Raw genomic sequence first — 26908 nt, forward strand, 5'->3', positions numbered from 1 at the left:
GTACCAAGTATTTGTCACAGTTTGTGCACAAGTGCAACAGGTTCTAACACTGAAATTATAAGGAGAATTATGTAATATTAGAAAGAAAAAGTTACTGTCATTAGCATCAGCTCTGAAAAACTGCATGTTCCATCAGTATTCCAAAGGTTCCTTACTTCCTACCTTCACAAAGACCTCACAACATGTGGGTTGGCTAGAACACCTTCAATAAGATACCATATAAGGGATGCTTCAGGACACTGCTATTCCTCCCAATCCCCTTATCACCTTCCTACTTTTCTAATCTGAAATTCCCATGACTGGAATCATTAACAGTATCTTTAAAAGTTGGGGGCAGGGAGGAAGAAAAGAAAGATAAGGACAGCAGAAATATGTTTCTAGACAGTCACTATTTTAAAAAGCACATTGCCTCAAAGCTGCCTTTTTCCATGGATAGCCCAGATTAATTTTATAAAGAACTTCTGAGTAGACACTTTAGAAAGCAGAGAAACCACAAAGAAAGAATAGGTTATAACACACAAATAAGTTTCAATGAGAATGGAAGGGTGTCAGGAGTAGGTATTGGGTAGCAAAGAGTACCATTAGCTAGTTAGAGAATGCAAATAATGGTAGGTCAAGCCAGCGTGGGCAGAGAACTAAGGCGACCTTCATCTTATTTGGCAAATGCCCTAGTGGAGAATGCAGCACTGTGTTTTCAACAAAAGGCACATACTAAAATATATGCTAATTTAACAATAAATAGAGGCATAGTGAAATTAGTTTTCCTCTTTGACATGACATGCTCAACGCATAGTGATGCTGTTTCTTAGATATTATCTCATACTTTTTTTTTTTTTTCCCCTTTGGTAGGAAAACCAGGCGTGTAATTTTCTGGTTCTAGAAGTCAGTTACATATTATCCATCCCGCCAAGTACCATGTGCTGACCTTAGTATAGTTCTCTCTACTATTAAGTATCAAATTATTGATAAGTTTATTACTTGGTAGCATTTACATCTTACTCTGCAAAACAGTAAACCATTCCCTATATCCTTTATAAGAACATATACTTGCTCTAGTATCCCACTAAACTGCAAAGGGCCTTGATGAAACATTTTATATAAGGCAGAGGTACTAACTGTACTCAGAATATTTAATCCTGTGGTTTTCAACCTTTGGGATGTTTTGTTCTAATCGTGCAACAGCACAGATTACGATATTAAAGAGATTATTTTTATTGTTTCTGATTTCTTAGATAAGATTTGATTTGCTCTTATGGGAAGATAAATTCCCCTGCTTCCTCTGCTCCTTAAGCTGCTATTTGCTATTTTTAATTTACTGCTCATCAGCAACTTTAGAAGGGACAGGGGTACAAGTAGGTGTATGCGATACTATTATATAAATACAGTACAGACCATCTTACCAGACAAAAAACATTGGCAATACTGTTCTAACAGGCATTATACAACTGAAAGAAAAGGAAGCTGTAGTTGGAATGAAAGAAATTTTCTGCTACTCGGATTTATTTCTCACTTAAAAGAAATACCTGATTGATGATATAAGATGATAACCTTGACAGTGATTATGCCACCATGTACTGTTGTTATACTGAAGGAGGCAATGTTAAACATAGCCCACATGTTCAAAAAGAACACACGAGAGATAGATTTGTCATAAAGGTCAAAGACTTTAAAAGGTAAAATCCATAAAAGATGAGAGATATATAATGAAATAAAATTTAGACTACAGATGTACGAATAATGCCAAATGAGAAATAAAGGCTATCATTTTTTTTACATTGGGGCTAAAGCTTAAACAGAGGTTTGGTCCTAGGGTCAGCAGGTAAAGCAAATATTGCATATAATAATCAAAATCACCCCTGAAAATTCCTCAGGAATCATTCCAGTTAGTTCAACACAGCCAGATAAAGGAACACCAAACTCGGGCTCTTTTAATGCTCACTCTAGGGCATGAACTAACTGAGAAGAACAGCTGGCAGAACTGCCCCTATTATTTTACTAAATTGCTATTTTTCTTCCTCGTTATTTGTTTTTCTTCTTCATGTGCTTTTTCTTTTTTCTTTTTTTGCTGAACAGAGTTAAATTTGTGTTAAGCATGGATATGATGCTACTTCCCTGAATTTCTGATGTGTAGTACATATCTCATTTTCTAAATGAAGCCAGCTAAAGAAACCAATATGGCTGAAAAGAAAGCTACTTGAGAAGCTCATTTAAAAAAGAAAAAAATATATATGTAGTAAAAAGCACATAAAATTTACTATCTCAACCATTTTTAAGTATACTTTTAGTAGTATTAAGTATATACACATTGTTGTACAAGAGATCTCCAGAACTTTTTCATTGCTGAACTGAAGCTGTATACTCCTCAAACTCCCCTTTTCCTTTTCCCCCAAGCCCCTGGCAACCACCATTCCACTTTCTGTTTCTACAAATGTGACTACTGTACATATCTCATATAAGTAGAATCATACAGTATTTGTCTTCTGTGACTGGCTTATTTCACTTAGCATAAGCTCAGTTTTTAAAAGATAAGCCTAAAGGAATGGTGAACTAGATTAAACCAGGCCTCCTGCTAAGAACTAGGAAAATAGAACAAAACATTAAAAACATCCGTTTGAAAGCACTGAAAAGGCAATAAAGACTTGTGGAGCCAAAACCATGGAAAGAAGGAAAACCCCAAAAGGTAAAACTGACATTCGGTGACATTTTCCCTCTTAAGACATATTCTAACTTGAAAATTGCTGCTAAGAGTCTGAGAAGCTGCTCAGACCTTTTGGTAGTTTCATAAGATTAGAGGTGGGGCTGTGGAAAAAAAAAAAAACACTTCAGGTTTTCTGCTGTAATTCTGAAGGGCTTTACCCTAGGAGCTAGAAGAACCCCCCAAATACACTGGCTCTTACAAGGACTGAAGCCTAGCTTTGAATCAGTTCAATCCTTGGCTGGATTAAGGTTATCTGCCCTTAGCCTGAATGCCTACCAAATGCAAAGAAAGATAATTTAAGGCTCTGGGTTATGTAATCACAATCATTTTTTTCACACAGAGTTTAAAACTCAATAAAAAATAACCAAGAGTACAAAAAAGACAAAATCCCCCAAACCAAAAGAAAAATAAAGGTCAAAGATACAAACCGCTACATATCCAGATAACAGAGATATCAGACATGAATTTTAAAATAACTATGAGTAATATGTTAAAGAAATTACATGACAAAATAGAGAACCCTGGCTGAGAACTGGAAAATATAAAATAATCAAATGGAAATTCTAAAACTGAAAAAACATAATAAATAAAATTAAGAACTCAATGAATGGGGGGTTTTATTGCAGATTAGACACAAAGGAAGAGAGCATTACTAAATTGGAAGATAGGTCAGAAGAAAACATTAAGAGGGAAGCATGAAGAGATAAAAAGATGGAAAATGCAGAAGAAAGTGTGAGATAAATGACATTTACCATATGTAAAAAGAACTTATGTAGTTACACTTGGAATCCCAAATAAGAGAGAAATGAAAAGAAGCAATATCTGAAGAGATAATGACCAAATGTTCCAAGACTGTTTAATCTAGCCATAGATTCAAGAAGCACTATGAACCCAAAAAGGCATTTCCACACACTACTGGTAGTAGTTTAAATTGGAAACCACCATGGGCAACTAATTGGCAATATCTACTAAAGCTAGACCTAAGCATGTCCTATGACAAAGCAGAAGGAAAAAAAGAATATTAAAATAATTTAAAAACAAAAGGGCAAGGAAATGGAAAACACAAGATTCAGAATAGGTGTAACCTTTGTGGGACAGGAAACCATACATAAAAATGGAGGAGCACACAAGAATTTTAAAGGCATTGATAATGTCTCATTTCCTAAACTGGGTGTTAGGTATTTGTTGTATTTTTTTTAATACTCTACATAATATATATGTAGGTATTATACCTATTCAATGTTTAACAACAACAACAACCCCCCCCCAAAAAAAACCCACCCCCACTGTAGACACAATGCCAAGCAGATTCTTCTGCTTCATGACCATGGTATCAACATCTTGTATAAACTCCTTTTGAAGGTGGGCAGAACCTGTAACTTGCTTCTAACTAATGGAAAAAGCAAAGGTGATGGGATTTTAATGATATAGTAGGTCCCTAATGAGTTGACTTTACACTAATCAAAACAGGAATTATTCTGGGTGACTTTGACCTAATCAGGTGAGCCCATTAAAAGAGGGTCTAGAGGGTGAGATTCTCTTACTGGGAAGCAAACTCCCACAAGTTCTAAAAGTGCAAGGAAATGAATTCTGTCAACAAGTACCTGAGCTTAGAAGAGGACCCTGAGTCTCTTTGAGACTCATATGAGACTGGCCCTGAGGTTTTGTGACACCATGAGCAGAGGACCCAGCTAAGCCATGCCTGGACTTCTGACCCATAGAAACTGTGAAATAATCAATGGGTGTTGTTTTAAGCCACTAGATTTGAGGTAACTTTTTATAAAGCACTAAACTTGTAGTAATTTTGTATAAAGTACAAAAAGCAAATACAAACACTTTTTTACAATTTTTATTCCTAAGAAGCAATACAACTCTATCATTAACCACTGTACTGGGAAATTAAACATCTAACATTGCTACAGAATCCCCATAAGCACAGAACTTTGAACTGTTTAGTTTGGCTGAAGCAGGTAAAAAGCTTGATCCACAGATCATGTACAATCTCAGGTATGGATCTTTCATGCCAGGAAGTAAAAGGGCAGTCCATGTACATATCCACTCAGTTAAAAAGACAAAAAGCTACTGTCAAATCCACACTTGCCAAACAGATCAAAAAACAAAAACACAAACAACAAAAAAACCCTTTTAAGTATAATACAATCAGAAATGGGGGAAGTTTCCAGTGACTAAGAATCATAGTCTTTTCCTCTAGACTACTCTCAAGCGGAAAATCATTTTCTGTTCTTTTTTTCTCAAAGTGTCTGGCACATAGTAAGTGCTTACAATCTGTGGAATAAGAATGCCATTTCAAAAGGAGAAAATTAGGGGCCCAATGACCTATCTAAGGTCAAACTATTATGTTAATGACAGAGCTGCAAAGTGCTTTCTTCCTATGTCAGAATTAAGTCCTTAATTACTTCCAAGACTCATTAAATACACATACCACACAAATCATTAAAAGAATATTAAATATTCAACAGAATTTTCATAAAATTAATTCCATCTGCCTCATTGTTTTGTGACCCTGTTTCACAGTTCTTAGCATTTACTGTACTGAATGATTAATAATTTTCTGCTCCACATAAACTAGAAAATGAAATAATTATATTGATCTGAGCCAATAATTGTACCTTTAAATTTTCTGAGGCATTCATTAGCCTCATATAGGCAACAACAATCTTTTCCCAGAATAATCAAGAGGAAAGAATCATGGTTGTCAATATTACCCTTTAAAATAGAAAGGAACCTGTATTCCTCTTTTAAAAAGCCATCAATCAATCCCAGCAAAAAACAAAAAAAAAATCATACTTTAAAAAATGTGTCCCACAATAGACTGAATATTGTCTCTTTTTTGATATCTGTTTATTCTTTGTTCTACTTTGAAGGATTTCTTTCAGGATGGCCTAGCACTAAAATTATTTTAGATGTTATATGTAAACAGGTACCAAAAGTTTCATGGCCTGATTGCAATATATACAATTTTTAAAGTTGTGTGACAATACTTAAAAAAACGTTTAATGTTGATTACATAACCTCTTTACTTCTGAGGGGAAAAAACCCTTGCATTAATATAGAAAATGCTCACTGTAGGGGATAGTTTCTTACTTAGAAATACAACTAATACAAGGAAAGATAAGGAATGTTAAGCTCTGCACTCTCTGCAAACCTTTTACATTCTTGGCAGAAAAGATGCAAACTGTAGCTGGCTGATTATGAATTTGGAGTAGGAGGATATTACAGAGGGGTAAAAAGTGAGACACTAGAATCCTTGATAATTTTTTCTTTATCTACAAAGCAAGAAACTCTACTTACTAAGTGAGTAGCTGCCAGGTATGAGATGAGGTGAGGGTTTTACAACTGACGGTGCTACTGATCCAGGTTGGGATTTTACTAATAGGAGTCTGGAGAGGGAGGATCCTCCCTCTATACCACTTATCTTTTCTGCATGGATTCAGCAATCCTCTTCACATGTGGTACCCAATACTTTACAAAAACAAAATAATACACTTTTGTCAATCTATGAAGGTTAAAAAGGGGGAAGGGTTAAGGTTTATTTCCATGACCTATTTATTACTTTGATATTGCCAAATATACACATTAGCAGGTTTCCCAAGGTAGTTAAAATAAGATAACTCAAAAAGAGAAGGGAAAGAATTCTCAAAGAAGTCATCACCACCAAGTGACAATTAAGAGGACTTACTGTTAAGGAAGCAATCCCTTTGTGGTAGAATTTTAAAGACTCAGCAATGCAAGAAAGTGCTGAACTATAATTCTCCTCTTGCAATCCAGTGAGACACTGTTCTGCATGTGAGAACTCCTTCAAACTATTCAGCCAGAAGTAGAAGTGTTCTGAGGCAACCTGAGTCAGCAAACTCTGATAAAGCTCTCTAGCCATGTCATGATTACCCTTAAAAAAAAAAAAAAAGAAAGAAAGAAAGAAAAGGAATAGAGGGACATATGATGAGACTCCTATATTTGAAAGAGTTGATGCAGCTACTAAAACACAAACCCCAACCTTGGATAAACATGAACAATCATTCTTCCTATTACATAATTCTTTGAAACACAGTCTAAATATTTCCTCAGAGAAATATGCTGAGCTACTTTTATGTAATGTAATGCCTCAAGTTTTACTTAAAGAGTTCCAAATACAAAAAGAAAAGGAATTAATATAACCCAAGTCTAGAATTTTAGTCCAAAATATAGAAAGTATAGATACTTATTCTATGTCACTCTGGATGAGGTATTCAGTGGGGTGAGGGAAACCCTGAGGGGGGCGGGTAACTGTTGGGGAGAGTGTGAATGCCACTTAATGCCTGGGGACCAGGGACGCTCAGTGTCCTACAATAGTTGGACACTTGGGATGGTTCGGTATAATGAAGAATTGTTTCTCCAGTCGTGCTCTTTCCCCACTTGAGATACAAAGTGAAACTGAGAACATGTGCTTCAGTCATCTAGATTAATGTTTCTCAAACTTTGTTCTCTAAGCTTATCCCCAAAGGACTGCTGTACTAACTATGGTCTATATTTTCTCTCAAACAAAATTAATAAAAACTGTTAGGCTTTCCATATGGCTGAGAAAAGTACAGCATACTAAAACTTTCCCCCGTTTCTAAAGAATGATAAGGTTGGGGAGAGAAAAGGAAAAAAGATGTGGTATGCTGACAAAGGAAGATAGAAATAAGAGGTGGGAGGTGGCCTTGGTTATGACAATATAGGGCAAAATTCAAGTGGCACCAAAAATGTACAGCCATAAACAGCTCAGATTTTAACTTCCTCATAACAATGATACATACCAACAACATATATACCAAAATTAGGTCCTTTTCTTCATCATCTTTCGAACCCATGACTAAAAAGTACTTGCATCTTCATTTTCAATTTTGACTGTGACTAATAATCACACAACCAAAGGTGCGTGACCTGACTTTTCCATCAACCCAGCTCAGTCACAAGGGTAATACATACCATTCTGGAAGCCTGTCTGGCAATACGGTATACAGTCCATCCATTGGAGACGCTTTCAAGCTGCTGCTTAATTACTGCCTTTACTTCAGCAGATAATGCTTTCTGACTGGCTACAAAAATCACAGTAGCCAAACTCACCTAACATTGAGCAAGAAGTAAGAAAATCAAGAAAATCATGTAATTTAATCCAATGTCATAGATAACCTACTAAAAGGGAGAAAAACTAATTAGAATCCATTGAAAAAGAACAAAATTTGTTTTCCACTCACATTTATTTTTTCATTTTGAAGTCATTAAATGATTTATTCCACTGACTCAGAGCATTGTTTATAATAGAAAATTATTAGAAACAATGCCCATAAATATGAATAAATTATATAATATATATTTATAATAACACAATGAGATACTATACATCAGTGAAATCGATATATTAGAGATACACTTATCAATACAGATTATTTTAAAAATAGACAAAAATAAGCAAAATGCAAAAGATTACATGTAGTAGTGTAACAACATTGACATAAAGTTGAAAATATGCAAAATGATACTGCATATTACTAGTTAGGGATATATATTTAGGCAGTTAAAAGTATAACATGCATGGGAATGATAAATATCAAATCCAGGATAGTGGTTACCTCTAGGAGAGGGGAGGAGATGCTATTAGGGAGGTACATGGGGACTTCAATTGTATTAATAATACTTTTTTCTTAAGCTATGTAATGGATGCAAGAGTTTTGACTGTATTGTTCCTTAGATTTTTAAAAAATATTATATTTCATAATTAAAAATTACCTTAAAAAGGGATAAAGAACATTAGTTCAAAATGCCACTTCAATTAAAAAATTAACTTGGCTAATCGCCTCTTAATATTCCAAAGCTGATACACATACACACAAAGATCCTTACATATTGTGGTAACTATATGATGTCATTCCCCTGACCACAGCCATTTGGTCATCAGGGTAACCTTTTCTGACAGCAAATGATGAGATGGGGTTAATCTTTTACACAGTGCCCTCTGGAGGATTAAACATAAAACAGGCTTGAATAAGTCATTTCATTACTCTTTCCCAAGGCCTACATTCAGATGAACGGAAACAATACGGAGCGGCCCCCTTACAGCTTTCATTTAATTTATGGTTTCTTTCTAAGCATCCACCTTTCCTAGCTCCAGGAGTCTACACAAACTTAAACTGGATCCTTAACAGCTAAGAAGGTCCTAGAATGGAAAATAGGAATTTGGGCTATAGTCATTATTACCATTAGAGTTTGAACTTACATTTTCTGAAGTACAAAACAATATTAGTTCATTATTTATTTGCTTTGTATAAGAAAGAAAAAAAATTCATTTTCATTTTGTCTGTAAATTAGGTCAAAGGCTTTGGCTACACTAGGCTGACATGACAGGGCTTAGTAAGAAAGCAGTTTTAGATCTAAACTACACATGGCTTTCTAAATCAAAAGTGAAAATAGTGAAAAGCTGATGGTGCCAATTCTATCTTGACTGCAGCATGCTCTCGGTCTTAGATAACTACTTTAACCTGCTGATTGCTTGTTTTGCTTTCAAGGTGAAGTCAAACAGTAGTGTTGACTTCTTAAAGTTATTCCCACTAGACCAGATCCCAGTCATCTGCAGCAGGTTCAAAAAGTAGCTCTTTACCAGAAGTTCTTGTTGTTTGTCTGTGGCTGACCGTCCGATCACCTTGTAGAGCTCCATGAGGTCACCAAGCATTCCATCACCCAGGACTGGCAGCTGCATGGCAATGGCTGCCAGGCAGTGGCACATCAGGACCCGGGCAGTGTCCTGAGCACTGTGCATCTGAGTCAGCAAGGCCTCAACCACTGACTGGCTGAGATGGGGTCTGCCTCTGGCCAACGTCACCATACAGTTTAGAGCAATCTGCACACCAGAGAGAAAATGCACTAGTTACATTCTGAAGGTAGTAAGTGAAGCTTTAAAGAACTTTGTAGAAGTTACTGGGAAAAATCAAGGGCCAGGTTTTCTGCAGGCATAACATTTTTCATAAAAAACACCTGATGGACTGAATCCTACATTACAATTTACAGTGTATGCCATGTTCAAAATAACAAGTCAGGACTATTAAAAAGAAAGGATAAAAATCATGAGGAATAATGCTAGGAGCCAAAAATATGCCAAACTAAATGTCACCATTATTGCACTTTCATTACTTTTCAAGAACTGCTTCTGAAGTATGGTTTGTAAACTACCTATGCCAAAATTTCCTGTAATGATAATAAAAATATAGATTCCTGGGTCCCATCCATCCCAAACTTAACGAATTAACTTTTTTTTTTTGGTGTTCGTGTTACTGAGTTTGCAGTTTTAAAAAGATGCCCCAGGTGATCTAAGCACACCGAAGTAGGAGGAGGCTTCTAATTTTCTATTTGATTTTTCAATTGAAATCTAAAAACCAATTGGCTTTAAAGCTTCTCCTACTCAGACCTAGTTAATGGCACCACTAACAACCCAGCCAACAAAATCAGAACCCAGAAATTCTCTCACTTTTACATAACAGATTCTTTTGTCAAATCTCTTAATATCCACCTTTAGCTCCTTTCCATTCTCACTACAACATAAATCTCTCCCTAATTCCAATCTCTTGAAAAGATGGGCCCATCAATCCTTCCGTTTACATTACAACCATATAGCTATCAGCTTGGTGTTAGGAACACATCATAAACTTTAGCGTCTGATAGACACAGAATTCAAGTTCAGCTTGCCCCTTATTAGACAGGTGGCTTTGAATAAGTTACTTTATCTCTCTGAGCTTTAACTTTATGATGAGCATAAGAGGGGACAAATTTCATTACAGGGTTATTGAAAGATTGAAAGAAATGTATATACAAGCCTTCAACAAAGTTTGGCATGTAACAGACACTCCCATAAATAACAATAATAATTACAAGAAAGGTTAGAGCATTTCTTTTTATTTATTTATTTATTTATTTATTTTTTAAAAAGATGACCGGTAAGGGGATCTTAACCCTTGACTTGGTGTTGTCAGCACCACACTCTCCCAGGTGAGCTAACCAGCCATCCCTATATAGGGATCTGAACTCTTGGTCTTGGTGTTATGAGCACCGCACGCTCCCAAGTGAGCCACAGGCCGGCCCTTAGAGCATTTCTAATACTTTAAAATTCTGGGCTGGCTGGTTAGCTCAGTTGGTTAGGGTGTGGCCTTAGGCCAAGGTCTGGGGTTGGATTCCCTGTACCAGCCAGCTGCAAAAAAAAAATTAATAAGTAAATTAAATAAAATTCTAATATCTCCTCACTACCTACAGAATCAAGTCCATGTTCCTACCATGAATTTTGATATGCTCTATGATCAAGCTGCAAACTATTTTTCCAATCTCATGTTATGTCATCTAGCCACAGTGAGCTACTCACCATTCTTTCAACATAACAGGTACATACATTTCTGCTTTCAAGTCTTTTATAACAGCGGTACAATCTTTCCCAAATCACTGAAATTCTATCCCATCTTTCAAGAATCAACTCATATGATATCTACTTGTTGAAGTCTTCCTTAATATTCTTAGCTGAAATTATTCCCAACTACGTCCTCTCATTAGAACTGTACTTTTTTTTGTATTACCAGGGAATTTATTAAGTTCTGCTTGGTATTTAGTCCCTTATATACATGGCAGTAACTTACTCTAGTTTGTAACCTCCTCTAACACAGGGACCTTTCCTGATCACCTATGTATGACCCACTGTGCTGAGTCCTATGTTTTATCAACACCTACAATCAACAGGAAAAAAAACTGGCTTTTGCTTCTTTTAAAAAATCTTTTAGGGCCGAGCCCGTGGCGCACTCGGTAGAGTGCTGCGCTGGGAGCGCGGCGACGCTCCCGCCGCGGGTTCGGATCCTATATGGGAATGACCGGTGCACTCACTGGCTGAGTGCCGGTCGCGAAAAAACGACAAAAAAAAAAAAAAAAAAAAAAAAAAATCTTTTAAAGGTAAATGCATTGTGGTTCCAAGGGGATTCTAGAGATCTCCCCTGAATGTGCTGCTAGACACATGTTGCCTCTTTCCTTTCTCAACCTCTTGATTTCCAGCTTTTATTTAATGGTATTACTACCTTTATTGTTCATCACTGTAAGCACATCACAGTTTTTCTTAACATGCTAAAATGAGTTATGATTTCCTTCAAACCACACCTTAGACATGCCAAAGTTCTTACATTTTCCAGTGTTTACCTAACAGCTTTTTACTTCTATTAACTATGTTTTTCTTTATTATTAATTTTGCACCATCATAAATTATATTTCATGTTTAACTCCAGTAAGAGTGATATCATTTCACATTCTGAAAATCTTAAACATCTCCAACTGAGGGTGAAAATTCTTTACAATAATTCTCCCCCTGGCTTATAAACTAGGCTTCTATACTTGGGAAACTTATACATCATGAGTTTGGCTGCAGTCATTTCATCAGCTTTTCTGTGGTCTTATCAGTGTTACCTCTGATTAAAACTTCTAAGAGTACAGGAGTTCTGCCTATTTAACTTTGCTTTATATTGTCTAGGCCCATCATATGTATTTATTACAAATTAATAAATAGTCAGCTGATGGCAAATGGGCCAAAGCTCAGATTTCATCTCTGTCTACGTTTTGGGACACTGTCAGTAAAAACGCTGTTTTCAAGTGATGATCAAGGTGATATGTTTGTTTAAGCCAGGGATTGACAAACTATTGCCCATAGGCCAAACCTAGCCCCTACCTGGTTTTTGTAAATAAATTTTTACTGGAACACAGATACCCTCTCCCCCCTCAAAATATTGTCCACAGCTGCTTTTGCCCAACAATGGCAGAACTGAGTAGCTGTGACAGAGAGTATATGGCCTGCAAAACTTAAGATATTTACCATCTGACCATTTACAGAAAGATTGCCAATCCCTAATTTAGGCAATGAAGATAGGCATTATATTAAAATAAGTGACGTTTTTACCTTTAATGTGGCTTGAGCACCTGGACTATCATCTTGACTACAAAGTACCAGAAGGGATTCCAGGCCAAAGACAGCATCTTGTTCTAGTGCCAAAAGATCTAAAAGAAAAACACTAAGTTTTAGGGTGGTCAAGTAGAGGAGATTACACACACACACACACACACACACACACACACACACACACACACACACACACACACACACACACACACACACACACACACACACACACACACACACACACACACACACACACACACACACACACACACACACACACACACTCGCGCGCGCGCGCACGTGCACACACACACACGAGTCTAAGATACAGGAAACACTTAAATGCATAAAGCTAACCTTCCTTGAAAAAACTACATGTGGCATTATTTCTGAAATTTAAAGGCTATCTTCAGACTTCATTATTTCTACCACTTTATTGAAAATTATAAAAATATAGAGATAAAATCAAGAGCTTAAGCTGCAAAGCTGTAAATGGAGCAAAACTGAAAGAGTGTCACCAGCTTAGCTAAGGAAAATACAAAGAACAGCAAACTATGCAATATGTGTTCATCTTCCTAATCACCCAGGACATACTAGTTTTCAGCTTCTAATGAAAGCTTAACTACGTTTAGGAAGTAATGAAGACCAAATATAATCTTACTAAGGTTTTAAGTCTGACCATAATGAATGAACCCACAGACAGCTCATGTAATAGCAGTACTACAGCATCTTTTCACTCCCATAGAACTGAAATCTCTCTGGAGGTTCTGTAAGTTCTGAATGCATTAGTTAACTGTATTTAGGTTAATATATGTCAGCTTTGAAAACATACAGCAGTATTTTATGTTACATGGTGGAAAATACTCTTTGCTAAGCCAAAAATAAAACAGGTTTAATTAGTCAAATCAGAATCAACGTACAACTTAAAGAAATGTTTCATGAGTTAGTGTGGAAGCTTGGCAAACAGTGTAAAGTCTAGTGGGATAAGAGGGACCGCTGAGTTTTTAATCCTTAATAAAGATCAAAATAAGCACTGAAAGAGATGTAATGTCCAAAATGCATTTCTTGTTCTTAAACACAGGCATGAAGTTTTTCAAGTCTTTAGGTCAAAATATGGTAGGAACACAATAAAATGTGTGAATTATTTTCTCTGCATGTCCTCTTTGATTAATGCAAATCAGTTTCATGCTGCATATACCTAGAGATAAATCCTGTGAAAATGTAATTCACATTGTTCTGTTAATTCACTTGCCTCTAGGTGCAACTATTTGTTATTTAAACCCCTTGATAAGTAAATTTTCTAGGTTTTTGCGCAAGTTTCATATAAATTGTATTTTCTAGGGTTTTTTATACTGAAGGGGTAGAGTCCTAGGCAATCACTATCCACAGCATCACACGTATACAGGTAAGGAGTGGGAAGAAATGGGTAATGCTCTATAAAACCTTTCAATTTCACAATTCTAATCCCAGGGTCCTCATATTTTTATTATTTTTCACAAGGACTAAGTAGCCTTTAAAGAAAGCTTGCTCTAAGAACACTTTGGAAGGAGGCAACTTGTAGACCAATGTACACAGGCTAAAAATAATAAGGGATTAAAACACCAAACACAGAATTTTGTCCAAGCTCCAATCCAAAGCTTATACATAATATCAGTTCTGATCAAACTTACCTTTTTCTTGACAAGAGACAGTTATATTAGTTAGGACTCTCACTCCATGAGCTGCAATGCCCCTGTTATTATGGTAACAGCACTCTTGGGCTAATTTGACTAAATCAGAGGATCTGGGGGAAGAACCCACATTTCCTAAACAAGCAGAGAAAAACAGTACAGACTGTAATTCATTCAAACAGTTCAAAAGCAGTTTAACTTATAGGTTTAATTTTCTTAGTTTTATGAGAAAATCTCTAATAATAAACTTTACCAAATTTTTCTACCTTGACCTCATCATCAATGCATGAGGGGTCTTCAAAAAGTTCACAAAAACATTTGTATTATCTTTTAATATCACTTTTTCATGAACTTTTTGAAGTACCATCTTATATTACGATTTCTCTTTCCCTTGCCAAGGTACTTAAAATAGGTGTGTGCCAACAGTTTTGTAATAACTAAGATATAAAATCAATACAGGACTTTCCTATAAAAATATTAATAAAAATTGATAAAGAAACCATACAAAAGCCAAAACAACTATAGACTGTATCTTGGGAGTTCAAATGGACTCCGATTAAAAATGGATGTCATTATAGGCTTCTAGTCAGATAAAACTATACCTTCAAGAGAAGAGAGGAAAGAAAAACAAAAATTTTAAGTCTGCTTTTATATACCTCAAACTGCTGGCACGTATATTTTTTTATTGAAAAATAATTGATTATACATATTTGTGGGGTAGGTTGAATAACACCACCTGTATACAATGTGTGATGATCAAATCAGGACAATCAGCATGTTTATTATTACAAACGTAATCATTCCTCTCCATTAACCAATTTCTCGCTAACCCCCCTGGCTCCCCGGCATACATTTATATCTCAAAATGTTTACAAAAGAATGATGATTTTAGAGCTGGAAAGGATTCAAGCATCATCTGATTCAACATCCTATTTTTACAGAAGAACTCAAAGTCCAAAGATTTTAAGTATCTTGTCAATAAGGTTATAAAACTTACCAGTTATGTCTTACTCTTGTGCTTTATACCCTAAGTTCTACGCTGTAGACTGCAGCAACTTTTTAAATTCACATTTGAAATTCTGTAATGTGAGACTTATGTTGTGAATATTTTAATCTATGATAGAGAAGCTCTCAGTTATAACTGAGTGAGCTTCAAGAATCAGGAAATTAAAGCTTGTTCAACTTCTTAGAAGAGTCTCTCATTCCTGTTTTTTTTTCCTCTTCTTACACTTTCAAGATTCCTGTCAACTTCAACACTGTCTCTCATACCAAGGGTGACCACATCTTTTGAGGTTGAGGAGGATACTATTAATAATTACAGCAGGCATAAACGAAGACTATATCAAGCAGTGGGAAACATATGGTCACCTTTGATCTCTGGTTTAATGTCGGGAGCCATATCTAACAGTAGCCGCCATTTTTAACAAATAACAGCCATTTTATGTAAGGCTTTCTCCTCCTCCTCAGAAAAGCCCGCGCTCGCCAAGCCAATACTCCTCCCACCTCCTCTTCTCATACCACGCCACTATCACCCCCCTGCCTTTCCGCCTGTCATAAGTTGCCACACTCTGTGACAGCCCGCCCCTTCTTCACTATGTATATAAGCAATCGCCTAACAATAAAATTTTGAGGCTTGATCAGAATTTTGTCTTGCCTCCATTCTGCGTGTCTCCTGTCCCTCCCTCTTTTCACCAGCTACAGGTAGTCCTCCTCGAGCCCGCGTTCTTATCTGTCCCGCAGGCCGGGACATTCTGGCGCCCAAACGTGGGGCCCGAGGCACGGAACAACGTTGCTGGCACCTACTCGGAAGACGCCTGGCCAGGCATACCCTGAGCTCCTGAGCTCGTTTCGAGCCCGTGGGTGATCAATCCTCGGGACAAGACTCGATTTTGATCGTCGCTGGGCTAGCCGCCCCAGCGGACATCGGACCGGTGAGTAGGTGATTATCATGGGACAGGAATTGAGCTCTCACGAGCTCTTCCTTAAGGGGCTTAAGGATTCCCTCAAGATGCGCAGAATTAAGGCTAAAAAGAAAGATCTCCGAAGTTTTTTCAATTTCTTAACTGATGTATGCCCCTGGTTTCCTCAAGAGGGCACCATTGATCATAAATACTGGAAACGGGTTGGTGACTGTCTCAATGATTACTATCGTACCTTTGGCCCCACCAAGGTCCCCGTGTCTACCTTTTCCTACTGGAATTTAATTAATGACATTTTACAAACCCATTCTCAGGACCCGGATATCAAAAACATAATACAAGTGGGGGAGACAGCCCTTGAGGACGGTTCTCGCCCCCCCCCTCAACTTGCCCCCCTGTCGTAATAGGCATGCCGGAGGGACTTAACAGCCATGATGCTGATCCCCCTGAAAAAACCCTTCAGACAATCTGCCCTGAAACTAACCCCTCTAAAAAGACTCGTAAAACAGCTCCAAAATTATACCCCTCCCTTACTTCCTTCGCCCCTCATAACGATCAACTCCCCCCCCAGGACCAAGAGACCTTAGATGAACAGGCAGCTCATTATCATGATAACGAGGATTCCTGGCAGCTTACTGCGCCAGTTCTTCATCCGCCGCCCTCCGCTCCCCACCAACCCCCCCCCTCATCCCCTCCCTCAACCACTTCCTCCCTTTGTGGGCCCCCTATGCCCTGTGCCTGAGAAACTCCTCCAAGACAACCCCCTACAACAAATAAATTCTTCCCTAACCCAACAAATTTCCTCCCTCAAATCCACGCTTCAACAAAAACGACAACACCTCCAATTAGTCAAAGAAATAAAAGCCCTTGGGCCGAGCCCGTGGCGCAATTGGTAGAGTGCTGTGCTGGGAGCGCGGCGACTCTCCCGCCGCGGGTTCGGATCCCATATAGGAACGGCCAGTTCGCTCACTGGCTGAATGCTGGTCACGAAAAAAGACAAAAAAAAAAAAAAAAGAAATAAAAGCCCTTGACCATGAACTTAGTTTGCTCCTTCTAAAAGATGCCACACCCAAAAAACGAAAGACACCCAGTCCACCAGTCTTAACTTTTCCCGTCACACGCAGCCACGCCCTCATAAATTCCAGTCAAGATAAGGGCGAAACCGAAGATCAAAATAATCCTGACACCCAAGACCCCCTCTCCACCGAGGAGGCCTCCGATACGGAGGAACCTGAGGTTGAAACCCTGAGTAACTTCCCCCAAGGACAAAAATATCGCAGACTCAATCTTAAACATCTTAAAGATTTAAAAGCTGCAGTTGGTTTATACGGACCCACTGCACCCTACACCCTAGCACTTCTCGAGGGCCTCAGTGATCGGTGGCTAACACCAAATGATTGGTTTTCCCTAGCTAGGGCCACCCTCTCCGGGGGCGACTTTGTTCTCTGGCGCACAGACTTTGTTGAAAACTGCCGGGAAACGGCACAGCGTAATACAGAGAATAAAACTTCTAAAACTTGGACTAGGGACAAGATGTTAGGGAGACCTCCTTATCAAACTAATGAAACTCAGGCTGCTTTTCCCCCAGGATTGTTGTCCCAAATTCAGGTCGCCGGCCTAAAAGCCTGGCGCCGACTCCCACCCAAAGGGTCCGCCACCACTTCCTTGGCTAAAGTTCGTCAAAAACCAGACGAACCATATTGTGATTTTATTAGCAGACTAACTGATGCAGCAGAACGATTGGTTGGGGAAGGTGAAAACGAAAGTGCCTTCATTAAACATCTAGCTTACGAAAATGCCAACCCCACCTGTCAGGAAGCTATCCGCCCACACCGCGGCGGTTCTCTTGCTGATTATATTAAGCTTTGCTCTGGGGTTGGGGCCTCCCACACCCTCAGCCTTGCTATTGGAGCTGCCCTAAAACCCCTTGTTGCCGCAACAACCAACAAGGGACAACAATCCAAGACTTGTTTTACATGCAAACAGCCCTCGGGTTTCAATTTCTCTGATTGCCTCCAGGGACCTTCACAAAATAATTACGTTGATGTCGGATTTGTCACCTTTTCCCATTGTCATACCATAACTAACATTTCCACCCCCATCTGCCCTTCTCCAGGACAGGTATTCATTTGTGGAGGCAACCTTGCCTACACCCTTCTCCCTACTAATTGGACAGGCCTCTGTGTTTCAGCGAGCCTTCTCCCTGACATTTCTATCATCCCCGGAGATGAGCCCGTCCCTCTTCCTAGCCTTGATTTTATAACAGGACGCCACCGGCGTGCTCTCCAAGTCAATCCCTTGCTTATAGGCTTGGGGATTACAACCGCTGTGGCCTCCGGCGGGGCGGGGATAGGGGTCGCTGTTGACACCTATAATAAGTTATCTCGTCAGTTAATTGATGATGTTCAAACCCTCTCTGGAACTGTTAATGATTTACAAGATCAAATTGATTCTTTAGCTGAGGTAGTTTTACAAAATCGCAGAGGGTTAGACCTATTAACTGCAGAACAGGGAGGGATCTGTTTAGCTTTACAGGAACGGTGCTGTTTCTATGCCAACAAGTCTGGCATTGTCCGAGACAAAATCAAGAAATTACAAGAAGACCTCATCAAGCGAAGAAAAGAATTGTTCGAAAACCCGCTCTGGACTGGACTTAATGGACTCCTCCCTTACCTCCTCCCTGTCTTGGGCCCCCTTCTTTGCCTCCTTTTACTTATAACCTTCGGTCCCTGGGCATTTCGCCATCTCACCAACCTAATTAAAAAACAGGTTGATGCTGTCCTTTCTAAACCTATCCAAATTCATTATCAACGGCTGGCATCAAAGGACGCGGGAGAAGACTACTAGGGCTCCTTCCCTACGGGGACGACATGATAACCAGAGGCATGTCTACCCTCTCCCTTTAGGGAGAACAGGGTATGAGCACCGGGGTGAGTGCAAAGCAAAGTATTGCAAGGGAAGGTCACAGAACTACGACCTCCTCTGGGTTTCCCTGTGAGCACGCCTGGCTTGCATAGGGGTTGGTATCTAATCTATCAAAAATCAATTTCGGCTCTGCCCCTCCCCCCAAAAGATACCAAGAGCCAATGATGGTGGATTCAAAAATCCACGGGGGAGCCAGGCCCCTACTCCCTCGCCCGGTTAATGCTCGCCTTCCCTTCTGTCTTTGAACAGAAAGGGAGGAGATGTCGGGAGCCATATCTAACAGTAGCCGCCATTTTTAACAAATAACAGCCATTTTATGTAAGGCTTTCTCCTCCTCCTCAGAAAAGCCCGCGCTCGCCAAGCCAATACTCCTCCCACCTCCTCTTCTCATACCACGCCACTATCACCCCCCTGCCTTTCCGCCTGTCATAAGTTGCCACACTCTGTGACAGCCTGCCCCTTCTTCACTATGTATATAAGCAATCGCCTAACAATAAAATTTTGAGGCTTGATCAGAATTTTGTCTTGCCTCCATTCTGCGTGTCTCCTGTCCCTCCCTCTTTTCACCAGCTACAGGTAGTCCTCCTCGAGCCCGCGTTCTTATCTGTCCCACAGGCCGGGACAGTTTAACATAAAAATACTAGCTTAAGTGAAAGCCTCAGTGTTTTTAAGATAGGCAAAACACTAGAACGAAACTATGGAAACTGTATTTCCTCTATTCTTTTCCTTACCCATGTGATATGGATAATGCAGACTTATCTACAGATTTACAAACATGTTCTATAACTTTGCAAGTTTTCTTTTTCTCCCCCGCCCCATCAAGATTCACCATAGAAAACTTGGAAAAAACGAAAATCCAAAGAAGAAGACAAAAATCATCCCAAAACCCACAAACCAGAATGACCTTGATGTTAACCTTCTGGAATATTTCTTTTGAAACTTTTTTTCCCCTTACACACACCAGTACAATTTAAAAATTCATATGTAATCAGGATATGTAGATACTGGCCAATGTCCTGCTTTTAAAATAAAACATTTTTGAGCATTTTTCTAGGATAACTTTTTTAGAGATAAAATTATTAGTTTTAACTTAATTTTTGTTTAATTAGAAGTAATTTTCTAAAATAAATTCACACGGTTCAAAAGATGCATACAACAAATAGTAGAAAAAGGTAAAAGGTTAGTGAGAAAAGTCTCCCTCATCCACCCAATGTTATGTTTCTTATATATTATTCCACAGTCTATAAATTTGCAAGCATATTTATTCCTTTCTTTTTCCTTTTTTACACATTGTTCTGCTCCTTGCTTTACTTCCCTTTAAATATTACATTATGGAGATTGTTCCATGACATATATTCTTTTTATGAATTGTACTGGTTTTTTTAGAAAATGTATTCTTTAAAAAATTGTAACCATAGTTAATTGTACATATCTGTGGGGTACAGAGTTGAATATCATTACTTGTTTGCACTGATTTCTATTGCAGTGGTGTAGCAAAATTTCTTTAATGAGTTCCCTATTGATAGACCTTTTTATGCTACTACATCCTCTACTGTTGGACAATATTTTGTTATTACACAGAATGATTCTATGAATAATCTTGGATATACATATTTTTCAATGTGTGAATATATATGTAGAATAAATTCCTAGAAGTGAGATTTCTGGGTCATCTGTAATTTAATGAATATTTCCAAATCACCTATGCATATGTTTAATGATTTACATCTGCACCAGCAATGAATTGAGAGTGTGGCTCTTTACCCACGCCCTTGTCAACACGGCATGTTATCAAACTTCTGAATCTTTACCAATCTGATACATCAAAATTATTTCAGTGTTGTTTTAATTTGCATTTCTCTTAGATATGTGTGATTCTAAACATCTTATATGCTTAAGAGCCTTTCATTAGTGATAATTTTCTGGTTTATTAAAAAAAATCAATAAAATATAAACGTTTATTATTAACTATGGAAATAATCTAACTTTGGAAAAATCCTTGGCTTTTAATTTTTATGAACATTACCTACTGTGGTTATTTAAGCCTTTTGCTTAATTCCATATAAAAACTACAATTTAACAAACTTCAATGAAAAGAAAAACAAATATCTAGCTTGAGAAGTACTTGAATACTGAACCTAACAATGCTTATAAAAAAGGAAAAGAAAGCCATCGTGCATCTAGGTCAGTTTGGTATTAAAAAAAGAATGCCGAGTCAGAACCCTTGGATTCAGGCCTGGGCTCAGGCACTTCATAAGAATGACTTTGGACATATCACTGAACTTTTGTGAGCCTTGGTTTCAATACTTAAAATTCCCTTGCATGTGCTCCACTTGAAAGGCTACTTATAATGGTAAGGCTCTTGTAAATTGTAAAATATGATTAAGACTTCAACGACCGCAGTTCTTTCAAAGTGTGATGTCAGTCAAGGATGTTAAAGACAAACTAAGAAACTGAAACTGGCTGATTTATGCAGAAAAAGAATTCACTGAAAGCATACTGGATATATGATAAATTATTTATAAAGAAAGCTGTAATAATCTCTCCCATCTCTTGTAGGCATGCCCCTTTGCCATGTGATTTTCTAATTCTCTGCATCAAGAAGTGTTTATTTCTCTACCTATCTGGGCTTGGCCACATGACCTGTTCTGGCCAAGAAGGTATTAGAAAACATGGTGCAAACTAACAGTTGAAAAGTGCTGTGTTCTGGTGGCTTGCTTTCTTTTTGCTGCAGCTAGCATCCTGAGAACATGATGTAAACAAGCCCAAGCTAGCCCACTGAGAGCCACATGGAAAACTAGGGTGCTGTAGCTGAAAGCCTTTCAACTTCTAGCCTGTGAATGAGGCCATCTTAGATCATCTAGTCCCGGTCAAGGTTCCGGACAATTGGGTGAGACCAGTCAAAATTGCTGATTCACAGAATTAGAGCAAAGAAAACAGTCATGGATTTAAGCCACTAAGTTTTGGGGAGATTTGTTATGTAGCAATAGATAACTGATACAGAGTATCTCACAGAATTACTGGAAAAGGCTGGAAAACTAAGGTCAGAAAACAGACAGGAAAAAGGTGAGGCCAGGAGGTAACCAAGATTACAGCCCCCCAAAAAACCACGTATGGAATTATTCCAGTGAAGACACTGCAGCCATTGTTACAATAACTGACATCATAGCTTACACTGCTATCACAGGTACCAGACAGGGCAAACATACACTGCTACAGTGTATTCGAGAAACTGGACGTTGCTATGGTCACTGCTACATCACCAGAATGGATGCTCCCCACTTCTTGTTACTAGCTCACAATTCAGTCTTGGCATGGAAATGATTAGCTGAGTCTAGGCCACGTGAGTGTACCTTAGCTAGAAGGGAGGCGTGGCAATAGAATAGCAGGTCTTTTCAGCTTCCTATCCAGACTTATATGGCAGGGAATTCCCTTTACCCAGTAAATTCATATGCTAGGCAGCCATAAAAAACATAAATAATGTACATTATAGTTCTTTAATTCAATTCATCCTAACTGACTAGAAAAAGAAGCAATAGAGATTCCACAGAACTTGCATTAAAACAAAACAACAAAAAACTTTAGCCTCAGTCTGTTAGGTAAGCAAGTACCTCAATAGGCATTAATGAAGGCATTTTGGAGTTAAATATCGAAATAGGCAACTAGGAAAGCATTATGGACCTGGGGCAAAGTTTTATTTTAATCATTTTCCAGAGAGATAATAAACACCTAAAAGGAAGCATATGACATTTGCTTTTAAAATTCACTACCACTTGGCCTTTGAAATGTACTTAACTTCAAAGGGCACTCTGAGTCAGAGATATATACAAAAGTAAACCAGCTATTTTAAGCATCCTCAAAAATATTGTTTCACTCATACATATGGGATACTTCAAAAAGTTTGTGGAAAGATTCCTATTACCTTTCAATTCTATTTTTCCATGAACTTTTTGAAGTATCCTTGTACTGTAATCCAATAAAGGGCAAATCTAGAAAAATAATATTCTTAAGATCAAGGGTGCAAAATTTTATTATCATAGGCATTAGTTAAAAAATCATTTCCAAATAAATCACTAGCATATAAGGAATATGAGACTGAAACCTTCCCTGATTTTAAAGCTTTATAGAGAAAACAATTTGAAACAAACATGGATAAAGGAAATAGCATATAATCCATATAGCATCTCCTTTCTCTTCTTTACCTGGAGCTATGTTGAAGTAATGTTTGATGGCGATGGTCCCTGACAGTGTGGAAAGGACAGACAACATCCCTAGTTTTAAGCTGTCATAAGGAGTCTGAAGGGCACATTCACAGAGCTCCTGAAATGCACAAAAGAAATGATCAAAGAAGTTAAAACATCAATATACTTCTAAACTGTTGACTTTATTTACATTTTCTAGTTTTTAGAAAAATTATATGTTTAGGTGTTTTTTCCATATTAAAAAACTTAAACTGCCAAACGTCTTAGGAGCCCAAGGAGACATGATAACTAAGTGTAATGTGGTTTCCTGGAATAGAAAATGGACACTTATTAAAAACAAAAGCAATCTGAATAAAGTATAAAATTGGGCTAATAATAATAATGTATCAATACTGGTTCACTTATAACAAATGTACCATACTAACATAAAAATGGCAATAATAGGGGAAATTGGGTATAAGGCATGTGGGAACTCTCTATACTATCTTCTCAATTTTTCTGTAAATGTAAACCTGTCCTAAAACCTCCACCATACTTTGCTTACCTAAAAGATATAAATATTATTTCATATACGTGTATTCAAAAAAAAAAGAGTGTGTGGCATTCTATCTAGTTTATAAGTGAGTAGAACTACCCTCCTCCCATTTCTGGTCATTTGCTCTTAACTAAAGTATTGTGAAGTATTATCAAAAACAAGATGCCAGTTTTTCTTTCAATGCAGTTAACTATGAATATACACCCATAGTACTGTGACTCTTGCCTCATCCTGTATCACATGACTGCAAGTAACAGAAATAGTCAAATAAATGTCTTTTTTTTTCTTTTGGCAGCTGGCCAGCACAGGGATTGAACCTGGGATGCTGGTGTTATTAGCATGAGGCTCTAATCAACTGAGCTAACCTGCCAACATGGTCTTGTTAAATTAAACAAATACCCATTCTCTCGCAAAGTTTCAGAAAATAAGCAAAACTTAAAGTCTAGGGGAAAAATTAAAAATAAAATTTCAGGAAAGATTAAATTAAACAATAAATTTAATATGACCCCAATAAAAATATCAACAAAAATTTGAGGGGGATTTAGATAATCTGATTCTAAACATCACATGGAAAAATAAAAATCAGAAAATATTTGGAAAAATTCTGACAAGGAATACATTCAAATACATATTAGAATTTTATATATGATATTGGCATTTCAAATCAGGAGAACCATTCAATAAGCACTGCAAGAGCAACTGGTCAAGAGCCGGCCTGTGGCTCACTTGGGAGAGTGTGGTGCTGATAACACCAAGGCCAAGGGTTTGGATCCCTATATAGGGATGGCTGGTTAGCTCACTGGGAGAGCATGGTGCTGACAACACCAAGTCAAGGGTTAAGATCCCCTTACTGGTCATCTTTAAAAAAAAAAAGAAAAAGAAAAACTGGTCAGTCATCTGAGTAAAATAAAACTAGATTCCTGTTTCTTTTTTTATAGCAAATAAAAACCGAAACTGTAAAAAGTGATGTTAACATGGAAAAACAAAAAATAAAAAGATAAATGACAGAACTGGAAAAAAAATTCACATCATGTAATATTAAGGGCCAGTAATCCTAACATATAAAAATTTTTTACTAATAGATATGGAAAAACCCAATAAAAAAATGGTAGTTTACAGAAATAATTTATACAGAAGCCTTTTAAACAGGATACTCCCAAGTTTTGTGTTAGAAACTTAGCCCCCACTGTGACTGTTAAAAGGGTTGGAAATTCTATTACAGTAATTGAAAGGTGGAGCCTTGAAGAGGTGATTGGATTGTAGGACCGTGCAGTAGTGAATGGATCAAAAATGGTGGTCATGGATGTGGTTCTGAGGCCTTTAAAAGAAGAGGAGAGTTTGTTTCTCTCTCTCTCTGCCCTCTCTCTGCTCTCTCTGTTTCCACTATCTTACAATGTGAGAACCCTGGTTTATTGTTGCCACCACCAGAGGGACTTTGGACTTCCACCCTCAGAAACTGTAAGCAATAAATGTCATTTTTATTTATAAATCACCCAGTTCCAAGTATTTTGTTATAAGCAACACAAAATGGACTAATACAGAAAATTGGTACCAGAAGTGGGGTTAGTCCATTTTTCCATTGCTTGTAACAAAGTACCTGAAACTGGTACTGCAGAAGACCTGTGGGAAGAGATGGAAGACTTACATTTCACTCAATGTATACCTTTGAACTCTAGGAATTTTTTATTCTGTGCATATATAATTTTTCAATTGTAACAAAAACCTAGTTAATAACAAAAATAGCAGCAGCAAAATTATCATAGAAGGAATGGAAACAGAATGGAAACCTACTGAAAGATGTAGTAGGTTGCTGGTAAGGAAAGGGAAGACAGTTTAGGTAATACAAACAAGAACTCTGGCAATTAAGCCAGAATATAAAGTGTATATTTGTGGTCAAAGAGGATACATGTTTAAAAGGCATGGAGGTTAAGAGAGATATAGAGGATTAGGTCAGATTATAGATGGCCTTGAGAGTTACGCAGAGTAATTTAAACTTGATGGAAAATAAAGGAAGCCATAGAAAGGAATAATGACATCTGAATTGTTAGGGAAGATTGTTCTGGCAATTACAAATTAACAAAGAGAGTTGAGAGTTAAGGAGGCCAACCTATAGCCTATGGCAGTAATGCAGACAGGTGGTGACAATGGCCTAACTAAAGCATAGTAGTAGCAATGAAGAGTAGAGGATGAGTATGAGAGATGTTTTGAAAGAGATTATATGTGAGGGAATGAACAGGAAGGATTCAATGATTATTACGAACTTTCAAACCTGGTGACCAGATAACATTGATTCCATTTACGAAGACTGAGAATTTATGGGAACAAGCTAATTTTAGAGGAAGGACAGAAAATAAAAGGAGACATGAAGTCCGTTAAGAATTATCCACTAATGATTTCAGCACAGTAGCAGGATACAAAATCAACACACAAAAATCAGTAGCATTTCTTTTCTCCAATAGTGAACATGCAGAAGGAGAAATCAAGAAAGCCTGCCCATTTACAATAGCCACCAAAAAAATAAAATACTTAGGAATTGAGTTAACCAAGGAGGTGAAAAATCTCTATAATGAGAACTACAAACCACTGCTGAGAGAAATTAGAGAGGATACAAGAAGATGGAAAGATATTCCATGCTCTTGGATTGGAAGAATCAACATAGTGAAAATGTCCATACTACCCAAAGTGATATACAAATTCAATGCAATCCCCATCAAAATTCCAAAGACATTTTTCTCAGAAATGGAAAAAACTATTCAGACATTTATATGGAACAATAAAAGACCACGAATAGCCAAAGCAATGCTCAGCAAAAAAAATAAAGCTGGAGGCATAACACTACCTGACTTTAAGCTATACTACAAAGCTATAATAACCAAAACAGTATGGTACTGGCATAAAAACAGACACACTGACCAATGGAATAGAATAGAGAATCCGGAAATCAACCCACACACTTACTGCCACCTGATCTTTGACAAAGGCACCAAGCCTATTCACTGGGGAAGGG

General features: G+C 37.7%; 1 protein-coding gene across 2 annotated transcripts in view; it reads right to left on the bottom strand.

Moving 5' to 3' along the window:
• INTS7 (integrator complex subunit 7) overlaps positions 1-26908 on the bottom strand; it is a 96801-nt gene that overhangs the window by 22533 nt on the left and 47360 nt on the right. For both annotated transcript variants that reach the window (XM_063113681.1, XM_063113682.1), the window contains exons 8-13: positions 23367-23484; positions 14321-14455; positions 12651-12748; positions 9336-9575; positions 7667-7804; positions 6399-6605 (exon numbers count right to left, since the gene is read on the bottom strand). In XM_063113681.1, the coding sequence (XP_062969751.1) occupies positions 6399-6605; positions 7667-7804; positions 9336-9575; positions 12651-12748; positions 14321-14455; positions 23367-23484 (936 nt within the window). The remainder of the gene's footprint in view (positions 1-6398; positions 6606-7666; positions 7805-9335; positions 9576-12650; positions 12749-14320; positions 14456-23366; positions 23485-26908) is intronic.

The sequence above is a fragment of the Cynocephalus volans genome, chromosome 11 (assembly GCF_027409185.1).
Source record: "Cynocephalus volans isolate mCynVol1 chromosome 11, mCynVol1.pri, whole genome shotgun sequence".
NCBI lineage: Eukaryota > Metazoa > Chordata > Mammalia > Dermoptera > Cynocephalidae > Cynocephalus > Cynocephalus volans.